A 13736-nucleotide genomic window follows, 5' to 3' on the forward strand; every position below is an offset into this window, starting at 1 on the left:
TCAAGACTGATTTGCATATGGCCATGTCTAAACTGGGATGGCGTAGTGGGCAAGAGAACGATGGATTTAACCCAGATCTCTTGACTGGGGGAGAATGTATGCATTGTCAGCATTCCGTCCATCATTTGTTTGTTGTAACGCTTTTCGCCCTAAGTGGGATGGGTATTCCCAGACGTGGGACCCATGCTCACTACGCCACTGGAGTCCAGCTATCCTGGCTGATGACGGCTGATAGCCAGAAACCGGTCCTAGGATGCTTGATTCCGGTCCAGGGAAGACATGGCTTGGCAGTTCGGGCTGGACTGTTCCCATGAGGCACAGGGTCAAGACTGATTTGCATATGGCCATGTCTAAACTGGGGTGGCGTAGTGGGCAAGAGAACGATGGATTTAACCCAGATCTCTTGACTGGGGGAGAATGTATGCATTGTCAGCATTCCGTCCATCATTTGTTTGTTGTAACGCTTTTCGCCCTAAGTGGGATGGGTATTCCCAGACGTGGGACCCATGCTCACTACGCCACTGGAGTCCAGCTATCCTGGCTGATGACGGCTGATAGCCAGAAACCGGTCCTAGGATGCTTGATTCCGGTCCAGGGAAGACATGGCTTGGCAGTTCGGGCTGGACTGTTCCCATGAGGCACAGGGTCAAGACTGATTTGCATATGGCCATGTCTAAACTGGGGTGGCGTAGTGGGCAAGAGAACGATGGATTTAACCCAGATCTCTTGACTGGGGGAGAATGTATGCATTGTCAGCATTCCGTCCATCATTTGTTTGTTGTAACATCATGTGTAGGTTTAAGCACCATTTGTGCCAATCCTATGGTCCCCAGTGTGTCTAAAAGGGCTGCTGTGTCGTTATCCGACCCGTCTTCTAAATAGAAGTTGAAATCCCCTACTATGGTAAAATAGTTCACGCTTAACGCAGATTAAAAGAGTGAACAAACACTCACACTCTGAACACATCATGTCTGAGAGACAGCGCAAGCGCTGTCTACGCGAGACCTAAACAGATGTATGCTTATGACACCGTAAACGTACTTAAAACTTAAATTCATTTCTTAAATGCCCAAGTCATTATAGGTTTTTTATGATATTTTCTTTCGAACTATAGCTTATTTAAGAATAGCACATACATTAATTACAACTGAACAAACATGTTTCTCAAACTTAAGTACAGAGCAAAATATTCTTTTTTAAACATGCATTTCCTCTCAAAGCAGAAATAAACATCTATAAACCAGGTGGAGTGGAAAAGTGGCATAGGAAATGAAGGACAGACAAAGGTGACTGGGTAACTGACTGGAATACAGTGTGCACGCAAATCATTGAAATCTCTGTTTACTTATTGGGAAGCTGTAACACTTTCCCTATATCACTTTAAAAACCTAGACTGTGACTGTCGCTCCTTCAATTTTTTCCAGTGCCCAGTAACATGAAGGAGGAAAATAAAACAAGCAAGCAGAATCATACAAAAAGACTAGACACGTCGTCACATGCTGCCTTACCTTGGTATGCTGTGAGATGTGTTCATCATATGCTTCCTGGTTTTTAAAGCCACGGTCGCAAGTATCACAAAAATGAGAATAATTGGGTTCTTTCCTCTTTTTATTCTGTCAAACAAACAATACACATGTTTAAGAGCAATTTTCAAAGGGTGTTGAATTATAAAAAAAATACTACTTTCACATGATGAAGAAAGAGAAAAAAAAAAAAAGATGAGTGCATTAAAGAAAACAAAGACAACAGTACTGTTTTTTGCTGAAGATTACTGAAATGCAAAGTTGCTAAAAATTAGGCGATAATTGTATTTTTCTAAAAAAACACATCCACATACATCATAGGAAGGAATATAGAGGGGAAGTGAATTGTTAGAAATACGTTGTGCTTTCTTATACATGTGTTTTTCATAAAGTGCAATGGCAGGTGCTTGAGGTAGTTGATAGTCTGGGTCGTCTTCCACCACAGATAACAAACATGCCCATGTTGTTTTGTGCTATACTCACCTAGTGATCCCATCTACCTCTTTGACTTACCTCTCTTTCCTACCCCTACCACTGTGTCTCCTTTCTACTCCTCCTCTCTCTATCCATGCCTCTGCCCTGATTTTCTCTCTTAATGCTTTTGTCAGTGATTCTGTTCTACCAAGAGTCTATCTGCAGGATCAGTAGGAGGCAAAGTGGACTCAGAAACATAGCTGCAAAGAGTTTCACCAAAGGCACTCACTTGGTATTTTCATACTATTAGATTTATTTGGTAAATTAACATTACTGTGGTAATGTGTCCAGTAAAATTAGTACCAATAAACAGTAAAATAGTGTGCTTCTGGCACTTAAAACTGCCTAAAGAAACCATGTGCAAGCCAAATTAAAAGAGCATAATCAAATAACCAAATTATTGGATTGAGCAACAAAGTGCTCAGCACGAAAAGACCGAGGTGTCTCCATCAAAAACGGTATGCTCACTGCACCACTGTATTCAAGCTACCCGGACCGATGAGGGAGGATACCCTGAAACTGGTCCCAGGATGGTGATTTCTGGCCCATGGAGGACATGGCCTAGCAGTTCGGTCTGGACTGTTCCCATGGCGAGCAGGGTCAAGACTGATTTGCACATGGCTGGGTCCAAACTGGGGTGACGTGGCAAGCAAAATCATGATAGATTAAACCCAGATCCGTGACTCGGATGAGTGTTTGAAAAGTTTCAACACCCTATCTATCATTTTATTATATCTTGTAAGCCATGGAAATACAAAACAGATCAGCAAGCTATTAAGTTTAAACTAATGCACAATATTTTTCTATGTTACAGAGAAAGAAACGTGTGCTCATTGGTCATGCATGTTTTAAGGCCTACTGTGTTAGCAACTACAAAATCTCTCTCCAAACCCTCTATACCCTAATACTCAGTTCATCAACCTCTTACAATCAAGTGCATGTTTCAGCCCCATCATGCCAATAACAATGCCCTCTCCCTTAAATGTGATTGACCGCTCGTCAGATATAGCAAGTAACCTCGTAGTGATTGCAACCAATTATTCAGACGTAAAAGTTCTACACTTGGCGATCCCCATTTAATGTCAGCGGAGATGGGGTGAGAAAGTTTTGTAAGGGGCCTCCGCCCACGTGAGCGACTACATGTTTTCAGTCCCCACAAAGAAGTGATGGTCGGACCTACTGGCTCAAATTAACGAACAGGCTGCCTGTTTTCTTTTCCACAGATGGAGGGAGACAGAGGAGGCCTGGCATACACAAAACTAAACCCTGAAACGCGTGGAGTATGTGGGGTGCAATGTTCCCTTTGTAATGGTATAGAGAAAGTAATCAAAGAACAGCACACAGTACAATAAAAAATACAAAGCAATGTAAATGGTGGCTCAAACAATGTACTAGGTGCTTTTGTATAGACTATACAGCAGTCCTGTTTTAGCGGTGGCAACCTGTATGTGTTGCAGTAGTTTGAAAAAGTATTCTTAGTACAGCCTGGCCCACACTAGCTTGTTGTTTTGCATGCACATCTACACAGTAGTGTTTTGTGAAAGTTTGCGGTGTAGACCATGTTGCGGCTTTGCAAATGTCATCCACGGGGATGTTTCCTAAGAATGCCATGGATGCCCCAAGCTTGCGTGTGGAATGCGCTCTAGGGAGAACGGATAATGTACGCTTTGCTTTTTGGTAGCATATTTGGATGCATTTAACGATCCACCTGGCAATTCCAGCTTTTGATATAGGATTGCCCTTGTGTGGTGGTGAGAAAGGTACAAAAAGTTGTTTAGTTTTCCTGAAAGTTTTTTTCCTTTCAATGTAGTAAAGAATAGCTCTTTTGACGTCAAGCGTATGAAGAGACCGTTCTGCTACTGAGTCTGGTTGAGGAAAAAGGGGTGGGAGCTCAACAGACTGGTTAAGGTGAAAGGCTGAAACTACTTTAAGTAAGAATTTAGGGTTTGTCCTAAGAACCACTTTGTTGTGATGTATTTGCAAAAATGGTTCTTGTATGGTTAATGCCTGGAGTTCACCCACTCTTCTAAGAGATGTGATCGCCACAAGGAAAGCTACTTTCCATGTGAGGAACTCACATTTATGTAAAGGTTCAAACGGGGGACCCATGAGCCTAGTAAGGACAATGTTTACATTCCATACTGGAGAGGGTGGAACTCTTGGGAGGAATTATCCTTTTAAGGCCATCCATGAATGCTTTGATGGCAGGTACCCTAAACAATGACAACTGTTGTCTGTTTTGTAGGTAAGCTGCTATAGCAGCAAGATGTAATCATATGGATGTGTATGCCAGATTACATCTTTGTAGATGCAGGAGATAACAAATAATGTTTTGAATTGAAGCATCTAGTGGATTGATTGTGTTGTTATTGCAGTAAATCACAAATCTTTCCATTTAGCTGCATAGCATGCTCTAGTGCTAGGACGTCTAGTCTCTTTAATGGCGTTCATGCAGTCTGGTGGGAGATTGAGGTAACCAAACTCTTAAGACTTCAGGAGCCAGATCACTAGGTTCAGTTGAGCTGGATCTGGATGTCTCATCTCTCCATGGTTCTGTCTGAGAAGTTTTGGGGAAAGGTGCAACTTTGGTGTGGAACTACTGAGAGTTCCAGCAGTGTTGTGAACCATGGTTGTAGGGCCCATGTTGGAGCAATCAGGATCATTGTGAGAGACTATTTTTGAGCTTGCGCACCAGTAACGGAATGAGCGGGAGAGGCGGAAAAGCGTACACAAATCTGCCTGACCAGTTCATCCATATCGCATTGCCTTTGGACAGTGGGTGTGGATACCTGGAGGGGAAGCTTAGGCATTTTGTGTTTAAATGTGTGGCAAACAGATCAATGTCTGGGTGGCCCCACTTTTGAAAAAACGGATGAAGAACTTGCAGATGAAGTTCCCATTTGTGAATCTGCTGTTGTTGGCGACTGAGCAGATCCGCAATGTGATTGTGTATCCCAGGTAGATGTCAAACTAAGAGGTATATTTTTTGAGGAATGGTTCATCTCCATATGCTTTGTGCTATGCGTGAAAGCTGCAGAGAGTGTGTCCCCCCCCCGTTTTTGAACATAGTACATTGCTGTCATGTCCGTCCAGATGAGGACAGTTTTGCTTACGAGGTGTATCTGAAATGATTTTAGAGCGAGAAATATGGCCAGTAACTCCAGGCGATTGATGTGGAGGAGTTTTTGTTGAGGGGTCCACATACCCTGAATGGTATGGTTTAAGAGACGAGTTCCCAAGCCGGTGAGCGATGCGTCCACTGTTAGCACTATTTGTGGAACTGGGTCTAAGAACGGCCAGCCTTTGGAAAGATTTTGTGTGTTCCACCATTGCAGAGAGCGATGTGTGCGGCTGTCCACCAACACCAGATCTGTAAGTTGACCTTGAGCTTGGTTCCACTGATGTGCTAGACATTCCTGTAATGGACGCATCTGGAGTCTTGCATAAGGAACAATTAAGATGCAAGAGGCCATCATCCCTATTAGCTGCATGAACACTCGAGCTGGTAGTGAGTGTTGTGGTTGAAATGTTGTTATGAGAGCTTGCATACTGGCTATCCTGGTCAGATTGGGGTATGTAGGGGCTTTGGAAGTATCTAGTGTTGCACCTAGATACTGTTGGGTGTGGGACGGTTGGAGATGTGACTTGGTGAGGTTTATTGTGAATCTCAAGTTGTGCAGCAGCTGAATGGTGTGTGTGTTGTACACAGTCGCTGCATGACTTGGCTTTTATGGGTCAGTCGTCCAGGTAAGGAAACACATGAATGTGTTGTCTTCTCAAGTGGGCTGCTACCACTGCGAGACATTTTGTGAAGACTCTGGGTGCTGTTGTCACTCCCAATGGAAGGTGTTTGAACTGGCAATGTTGACCGTCCACTACGAACGTTGTCTGTAAGGTATGTGGGGGGAGGGTCGGAGTGAGTTCCAGGGAGTAACCATACTGGATAATTTGTCTCAGCCACCTGTCTGTGGTGATGGAATTCCAGGCAGGTGGGAACTGTGGTAGTCTTGCTCTGACCGGAGTGGAATGGTCTGGGGGGAGTGGAGGGAAGTCACTGTTTTGTGGTAGGGGAGTTGCGGGTGTTAGAACATGCCCTCTCCCTCTGTTGTTATTGCCTCTGTAAGTCCCTCTAAAATATCTTTTGTTAAGGAAGTTTGAGTGGGGCTTTTATAGGTGGAAGAGGTGTTTTCTGTGCCAATGGTTTTGGAGGCGCCCCTATAAGAGGAGCGATGAAAGGAACCTATACTAGTTGTTGCCTGTAGAGCTCCCATAGACTTGGCTGTTTCTGTGTCCTTTTTCATCTTTTCCAAAGATGTGTCCACAGTAGGTCCAAATAAGTGTTCCTGATCCAAAGGTTGATTGAGGATGGTAGACTGAACCTCCTGTTTAAATCCAGATATGCTTAACCATGCATGTCTGCGTAGTAACACACTTGTATTAATTGTGCGAGATGCAGAATCCGTTGCATCAAGGGTACATTTATTAGAGGTATTTGTGATCAACTTTCCCTCTTGTTTGAGATCATTTGCCTTGCTTTTATATTGGTCTAGAAGATGTTACATGAGCTTTTCAAGCTCATCATGAGCCCGGTCATACCTTGCTAGTAAAGCCTGTGAGTTAGCAGTATGCCAAAAACTTGCCACCTGTGACGCAACCCTTTTACCAGATGCGTCCAATAATTTATACTCTTTGTCTGGCAGAGGGGCATCACCTGTGGTTTGAGAATTTGCCCATTTACGGACATTTGCAACTACTAGTGCATACAGAGGGAGTTGACCCTTAATGTAAGCTGGATCGCTTGGAGCGGATTTATATTTCTTTTCAATTCTAGGATTGAGCACTCTAGCCCTGACAGGATCTTTAAAAACTACAAGGGCATGTTTAATTATCCCTTTTAGCATAGGGAGAGTATTTGTTGATTTTTGAGGCTGCGAGAAGGTCTCCAATAAAAAAATCTTCCTCCAAAGGGTCTGAGTGGAGTTGCACCCCATGATATTGTGCAGCTCTATTTAGAAGTTGCGCAAACTCTATGTTGTCATCGGGAATGGATGGCCTAGAGCGATCAGAGGTACATCTGGGACATTATCATCCCAAAAGTCATGAGGTGGGATACTTTGGGTGTCCTCATTAGTATCATCATTATCATGTGGTGGGTCTATGTCCTCATCCCCATCCCCTATATCCTCATCATTATCTTGTGATGCAGGTGAAAGAGGAGGCACTGGAGAGTGTGCTGGAGAGAGTATTATGTTTGGAAACTTTGGAGGTGGAGAGAAAGGCCTCATATGTGAAGTGGCGGAGTCTTTTTTTCTTCAACGGTATCTCAGGTGTCTCTGAGGAGTCTAATTTTCTCTTTTTAGATGGTATAGATGTGACCTGACCGGTAACAGAGTCGATATGGAGAGTTTTTTGTTTAGGATCCGGTGGATCCGGATGAAACAGTTCTTTTGATCCACTGTCTTTTTTTGGCACCGAGGACTTAGGCTCCGAGTGGTGCTTTGGTTTGTCGTCTTTAGCTTTAGGAGGGGTCTTAGTCTCCTTCTGCTTAGGTGGAGTTTTCGACTCCCACATTTTCTTTGGCTCTGAAGGTTTAAGATATTTTTTGGGATCCAAAGCCTTGGGTTGACCATGTTTCGGTGCTGAAGAGTCTGGTGTCGACAGTACCTTGGGTTTCTCGGCACCGTGGTGTAGCTGGCTCGATCCAGAGATGCCTGAAGGCTTTGTGAACTTCGGGGCAGGGCTTCTGAAGTATTGTCACGGTGTCGACCCAGACTCGAAGGTGAAGGTGTTACCAGAGCCTTGTGTTTTTCAGGGCAGGGGCATCGATCTCAGTACGCACGCTCCGTTGACCTGGAGTAATTGTCTAGTCTTCTGAGTTCGATTTATCGGCTTTGGAGACGCTGGCTTGTTCATCTCCTATCTCTGGTTCTGGATCATCGGGGCCTGCATCAAAGATGTTGTCCGGCGCAGAGACGGTTGATCTAGACATTTCGTGACGTCGAGCCCGGCGATCACGTATGGTTTTCTTGGACCTGAAGGAATCACAGGCCTGGCAGTGTTGACTCGCGTGTTCTGGAGAGAGGCAAAGGTTGCAGACCTCGTGAAGATCTGTGTGTGGAAATTGGCACCACACTTGCATTATTTGAATGCAGCCCTTTCCATATGCTGGTTTTGATGGCGTCGATCGGCTGGACTCGAAGATTTTGTTGGTTCTTGGGATACGCGTTGAAGAAGATCGCGATCGAAACAATACCATCGAACGGTGAGAGATTTGCGCGTCGAAGGGGGATCGAATAAGACACCGAACCGGAGCGCAGCAAATCACATCCGAACCCGATGGCAGAAAAAAACAATTTTGGAGATGGAGTCGATGCCCATGCGCACTCCTAACCAAAGGAGGAGTCACCTATCTTGTGACTACAAAGACTTCTACAATAACAAAGTGCAAACATCCAAGCCCAACACCAGATGGCGATCTATGCAAAAGTATACGATCTACAACTCACATGCCCCGAACATACATTTAAAGCCAAGGAGCAAAATGTTTGTGGCCTAGATGCAGAGTATTTAGGAAGAAATAAAGTATTGTTATCCCTCAAGCTTTGCACAGCAAATGTATCCCTGTGACTATTCATACAAGGCACCACAACCATAGACCCACACTTCTAAGCCCACTTCTGTCAACATCAGCCACAGGATAAGCAACAGATGCATATTTTCTTTTTAGATACGGAAAAGGTGCATTGTCACATTCCCTAGCCCACAGATTCAAGCATATCACAAGGCCCATCATGCCCCACACAACGAGAGGAGCCTCATGATAAGAGAGAATCATACATTTTCTTTAGAGATGATGAGAAATTCGCCAATCAAAGGAATACTTCAACCTAGAAAAAAGAGCTTCTGGATTTGACAATGTCTGGTATAATTATTGCCATACAAAAAGGGCGAAGTTTATGAATAATGTCATGAAGGACCATACTTAAGAGTAATCACCAGAGACTTACACAATTTTCAAAAACAACCAGCAGGCAATCAAAACATGGTGTTTTGTATGGTAGTAAGGGATAATACCTTTTTCTTCCTTGTCCAACCTTGATCAGTATTGGAGAAAGCGTGTGTTGCATCATCTGTCTGTCCTCCTTGGGCAAAATATCCTTGGTCAACTAAAAAAAATTATAATAATAAAAAGGCGTAAACTTTTTTTAATCAACTAACTGACAACCTCAAATTCTGCCGCATGCGGAGATATCTCTGTGCCCTCTCGGCAGAGTACAATGTGAGACATCAAGCTGTTGTCATAGTAACGAGAAATCATTTAAGTGCCAAAATGAGAAGTGGTCTAAACATATTATGAACATATTGTTAATCCTCACACTTTCACTCCAAGACTCTGTTGGTAGAACTATTAGACAAGATTGAATCCAAATAATGAAACTGGGATATTCTCGTATTTTACATCTGGTTGTTCAACCCTCAGTGTGCATGTACACAAGGCAAAATGATAAAAGCCTATCAAAGGGCTGTCCAATGAAAGATTTAAGAGATTCCCACACAGCAAATTACAGAATCACAGACGACTATGTAGAGGAGTTTGATGTATGTATAGCTCATGTGGACTGGCTTACAATCTTGCATTGATACACGGCACTTAAAGCTATGTCAGACATCCCTGTTCTAATAGAAAGACATTGCCTTTTTTAAAACAACATGTGCACTGCAAACAAAAACTTGGATGGCCGCTGTAGGACATTCCTTCATTACCTTTTAACTAGGCAGAGCTAAAAATAAAGCCAAAAAGGTTCTGCCATATCTAAAATAATAAACAGAACTACAGATAACCAGCTGTCAATAATTAAGTATTCCAACTGACATTAAAGAATCTAGAGAGAAGCTTCAGCTGTCTCTGATAGCATTTGAAATCCTGGAGTTGAAAACGGCATGTGACTGACAGCAGCCCATGTATAATTTCATGTTGTGTATGCCTCCTTCCACAAATTAACCTCATCTGCTCAACTGATCCTATGGATCAGATCTGTATACTAAGTTAACAAGGAGCCACTCACAACACTTCTGTTGTAATGTACGTAGGCAGTCTCAGCTAGGCTAGGGTTGCAGCTCACTGACACCTATACATTCAATTATTACATAGGAGGGTTCTATGGGGGATCTGGCAGTTGGCTCACCAGCTGTGCCTGGCAGGACTGCGATGTGGGTTTTTACAGTATTACCTCTGTTTAATAAATCATCATACACTACGCAGTTTGAGGTATCTTTGATTAGTAAATTTTTGGCGAGGATCAGGCCAGGCATCAAGAGGTCAGGTTCCAGAGGTGAAGGAAACCTCAACCATGAACCCAAGCAAGCAGCAAGGCCAGTGGATATTTAGTGGATCTTTGAGGATTTATGACAGTGACAGGTCAGATCCATATTATTACTTATGCGGCGTTCTCATCGTGGCAGTGACTGAAAAATAGGTGGGAAAGAAAGAGTGCCAGCGTGACAGCCGGTATGTGAAGTAGCTGATTTAGGCCAAGAGACCGCACGTCAGCCTGTGCGCTAGGCAGCTGACCAAGTCGCCATGACAGCGCGTGAGCTCGTACGCAAGCCTGTGGGTTAAGTGCCTTTGACCGTAATGGGAATTCGGGCCGAAAGGACTGAAGACGCGCTGGGTTACATGCAGCTGGTGAAGTGCGTGCACTGACTGTGATGTGCAAGACGTACAACTGAAATTCGGGCGAAAGGGCTGAAGACACGCTGCATTACATGCAGCTAATTGGGGGCCCAGACCACGCTAGGCATAGAGCGCAAGCAAGTTAAAAGTTGAACTGGTTCAGCTCATGTACTGAATGAGACAAACAATAACTCTATGAACGGGTGTCTAGTATCAAGACACCGGCAATTTAGACAGCCGTCACTACACACTCCATAGCAAAGGGAGATTTAGTAATAAGCATTTGCAATGCAATAGGTCTCGCATTAATGCGAGTTTAAGCTATTGGCATTGTAAATGACAAAGCCCTTTATTTAAGTTTTAAAAACGAAAACCAAAATAATAGGTATTGTTATTTGCAATGCCAATAGCTCAAACTCGCGTAAATACGAGACCTATTGTATTGCAAATGCTTGTTTTGTTTTGCTGTTGCATGTATACAACAGTTATTCCTAAGGGACTTAAAAGAAAAAAAAAGTATAAGTTTTTTTTTAACCTTTCTCCCTCTATGTGCAGATTTGTCACCGTGCCAAAATGATTATTACAGCAGTGGTAATTACAATGTAATCGTAACCACATAGTAGTTATCACAGAATGCAAGTCCCAGCTGCAGATAGTCGGAAACAAATAAGCTCCGTGCTCCACAAGGATTCAGTTAACTGAAGTGAAAAGTAAGGTAATGTATGAATACGGAGAAGATATATGCCAGCCTCGTTTCTGTGTCGGTGACCTAGTGCTTCTGTATGCACTTGTAAGGCACAGGAGATCAGCGTTCCTCTATTCCGATTTGTCTGGTAATCTATTGCAGTAAGTTTGGTATTCTAAGGAGAGAGCAGGCTTGCCCATTACGACATGTATGCTTCGTGAATATTAATAGTAGGAAGGGAAAAACACTTAAGTAGTCTGCAAAAATCGCACTCACACGAAGAAACCTGCCCTGTTGCAAGTAAGTGGTTGGCCCCTTTCTGTCCCATGGGAATTGATTCTCCTCAGATTTTGCAAAGACTTCTTGTTGAAGGTGGTGGCCCAGTACATGTTGTACCATGCTGCAGTCTTCCTTCATGTATGTTCTGCTTGCTGTGTTAGTCTCACTGCATGCTGTGTGCCAATGTTTTCAACCCCTGCATGCTGCCCAAACGGTGTCGTTATTACAAACTGATGCATATGTGTCTTTTTTTAAACGTGCAGTTTACTTCTCTTGAGCCAGCATGGTGTAGGTACATGCTGATGAAGACTGGGCTTAGAGGGAAAGTGTACTTTAACAAGCAGGAAGTGGGATAAGGGAGGGGGTGGCAAATGGTGTGCACTTTCGCGGCCGCTTTGATGTTCTCAGTGGCCGCGCGGCTCACTGAGAACATCAAAGCGGCCGCAAAATGATCACGCAGGCTGCCAAATGGTGCCCGCGCCCGGCGCACATGCACTGTAGTTGGCGGCCTGAAAGCACTGGTTTGCACTTCCAAATCCCCGTTTTACAAAAGCTCTCGCGAGAGCAGCGCTAAAGCACTGGCTCAGGCGAGACCTAAAAAAGAGAACAGCAAAAAAACAAAGGGGAATACCATCTCTGTCATGCTTTGCCAACGTTTTGTTACTGGAACTCATGTGCAGCCATGATATCAATCACCAATTTGCACTGTAAGAACTGATCAACTGGCGATTGGATGTTACATAATACTAAGTCACTTATTGGTCAGCAGGAGCCATTTTCAATATCTGTTTGCATTCTTCATTTTAATTGGTCACCACAAGTTACATACTTTTCAATGAGTCTGTGATCCTGCTGTGGTTATCCTTGGACAACACCACAATCTAGTGGTGTTTACAAGTAATGCAGATCTGTCAAAATGGATTGGAGTACAGCAACTGTAACCACCTCCTTTTTTAGGTCGAGCCTAGCACAGTGCTGCTCTAGATGACCTTTAGAAATCGGTCTGCCCTTTTCAAGCTCTCGTGCTTGTGGTGGCATCCACCTTGCGGGAGTGAGCAGCGGCGCGCAGGGGCCATCTGTTTTCAATTAGCATGGCCACGCGCGCTTGTTGACATTGCACTACTCTCTCTCTCTCTCTCCCCTGCCTGTCTCACCCTCGCCCTCCCTTGTTTGTTTGTTAGAGCTATGCAAATTGAACATCCTTCTAACTGTGTGGATGATTTTAGGATGGCCATTTGGTGCCAGTGGAAGGGCATCATTTAGATCACTGATAGCTGAATTTTTTTTCCCACTGTGAGTTTCCCACGCTGCCCACCAGTAGGATACATATCATGTTTGAATGGCGAGAAAGTGTGCAGAAACAATCCTTATAAAATCCTGTACCTTTTCTGCGCTCTGCCAAAGTTGTCGTTTTGCCAAGGAAGTTATGTGGGAAAAAGTATGGGAAATGGAGTGCGTAGCCAATAAAAGATAATGTTGCACAGAAAAAGAAACTTACTGCTACAGTGGAGGTTGTGGTGGTGAGCGAGCAAGTTGCCAGGAAGGAAGGAATTCCATTATGCTGACTGCACTGTACCAGACACTGATAAGCACAGTGCAATTGCCACTTTGAAAACAGTTTAGAAGAAAGGTTTGAGTCCAGTTGTGATTTTTTTTGTGACATATTTGCAATATCATTTGAAATACAAAAAAATTTAAGAAAGACACAATGATGAATGCTTTGTCAGAAAGGAGATAAGGCAGAGACTGCATCCACAAAACGAGGACCGGTGCCATTCTTTGGGGATGATGTCGGATTAGTTCTTACGGGGTGGTACTGTTAAAAATCGGCATTAAGTTTTTTATTCAAGTTAAATAGTGCATTTGTGAACCAGCACCGTTCCGAACAGCAATACTAAAGAAATGCCGTCTGTGTGTTGTGCCCTGGCACCCTTCTGGCTGTGGAAACTCGGGCACTTACTGAACAGCGGCCTGCACCCTTGGGATTACGCCCACTGTGCCCCTGTACCTTTTTGAGTGTGGAAGCCGATGCCTTGATGGTGAGAAGTGCCTACATCCCTTTCAAGCTGTGCACAGTGCCCCACACTCGTCTGATAGTGGA

General features: G+C 43.9%; 1 protein-coding gene across 1 annotated transcript in view; it reads right to left on the bottom strand.

Moving 5' to 3' along the window:
• The window catches only part of NUFIP1 (nuclear FMR1 interacting protein 1), a 333972-nt gene that overhangs the window by 276131 nt on the left and 44105 nt on the right, over window positions 1-13736 (bottom strand). Inside the window, exons 2-3 of the mRNA XM_085621822.1 lie at window positions 9072-9163; window positions 1509-1613 (exon numbers count right to left, since the gene is read on the bottom strand). Coding sequence (XP_085477948.1) covers window positions 1509-1613; window positions 9072-9163 — 197 coding nt within the window. The remainder of the gene's footprint in view (window positions 1-1508; window positions 1614-9071; window positions 9164-13736) is intronic.

The sequence above is a fragment of the Triturus cristatus genome, chromosome 8 (assembly GCF_964204655.1).
Source record: "Triturus cristatus chromosome 8, aTriCri1.1, whole genome shotgun sequence".
NCBI classification, from domain to species: domain Eukaryota; kingdom Metazoa; phylum Chordata; class Amphibia; order Caudata; family Salamandridae; genus Triturus; species Triturus cristatus.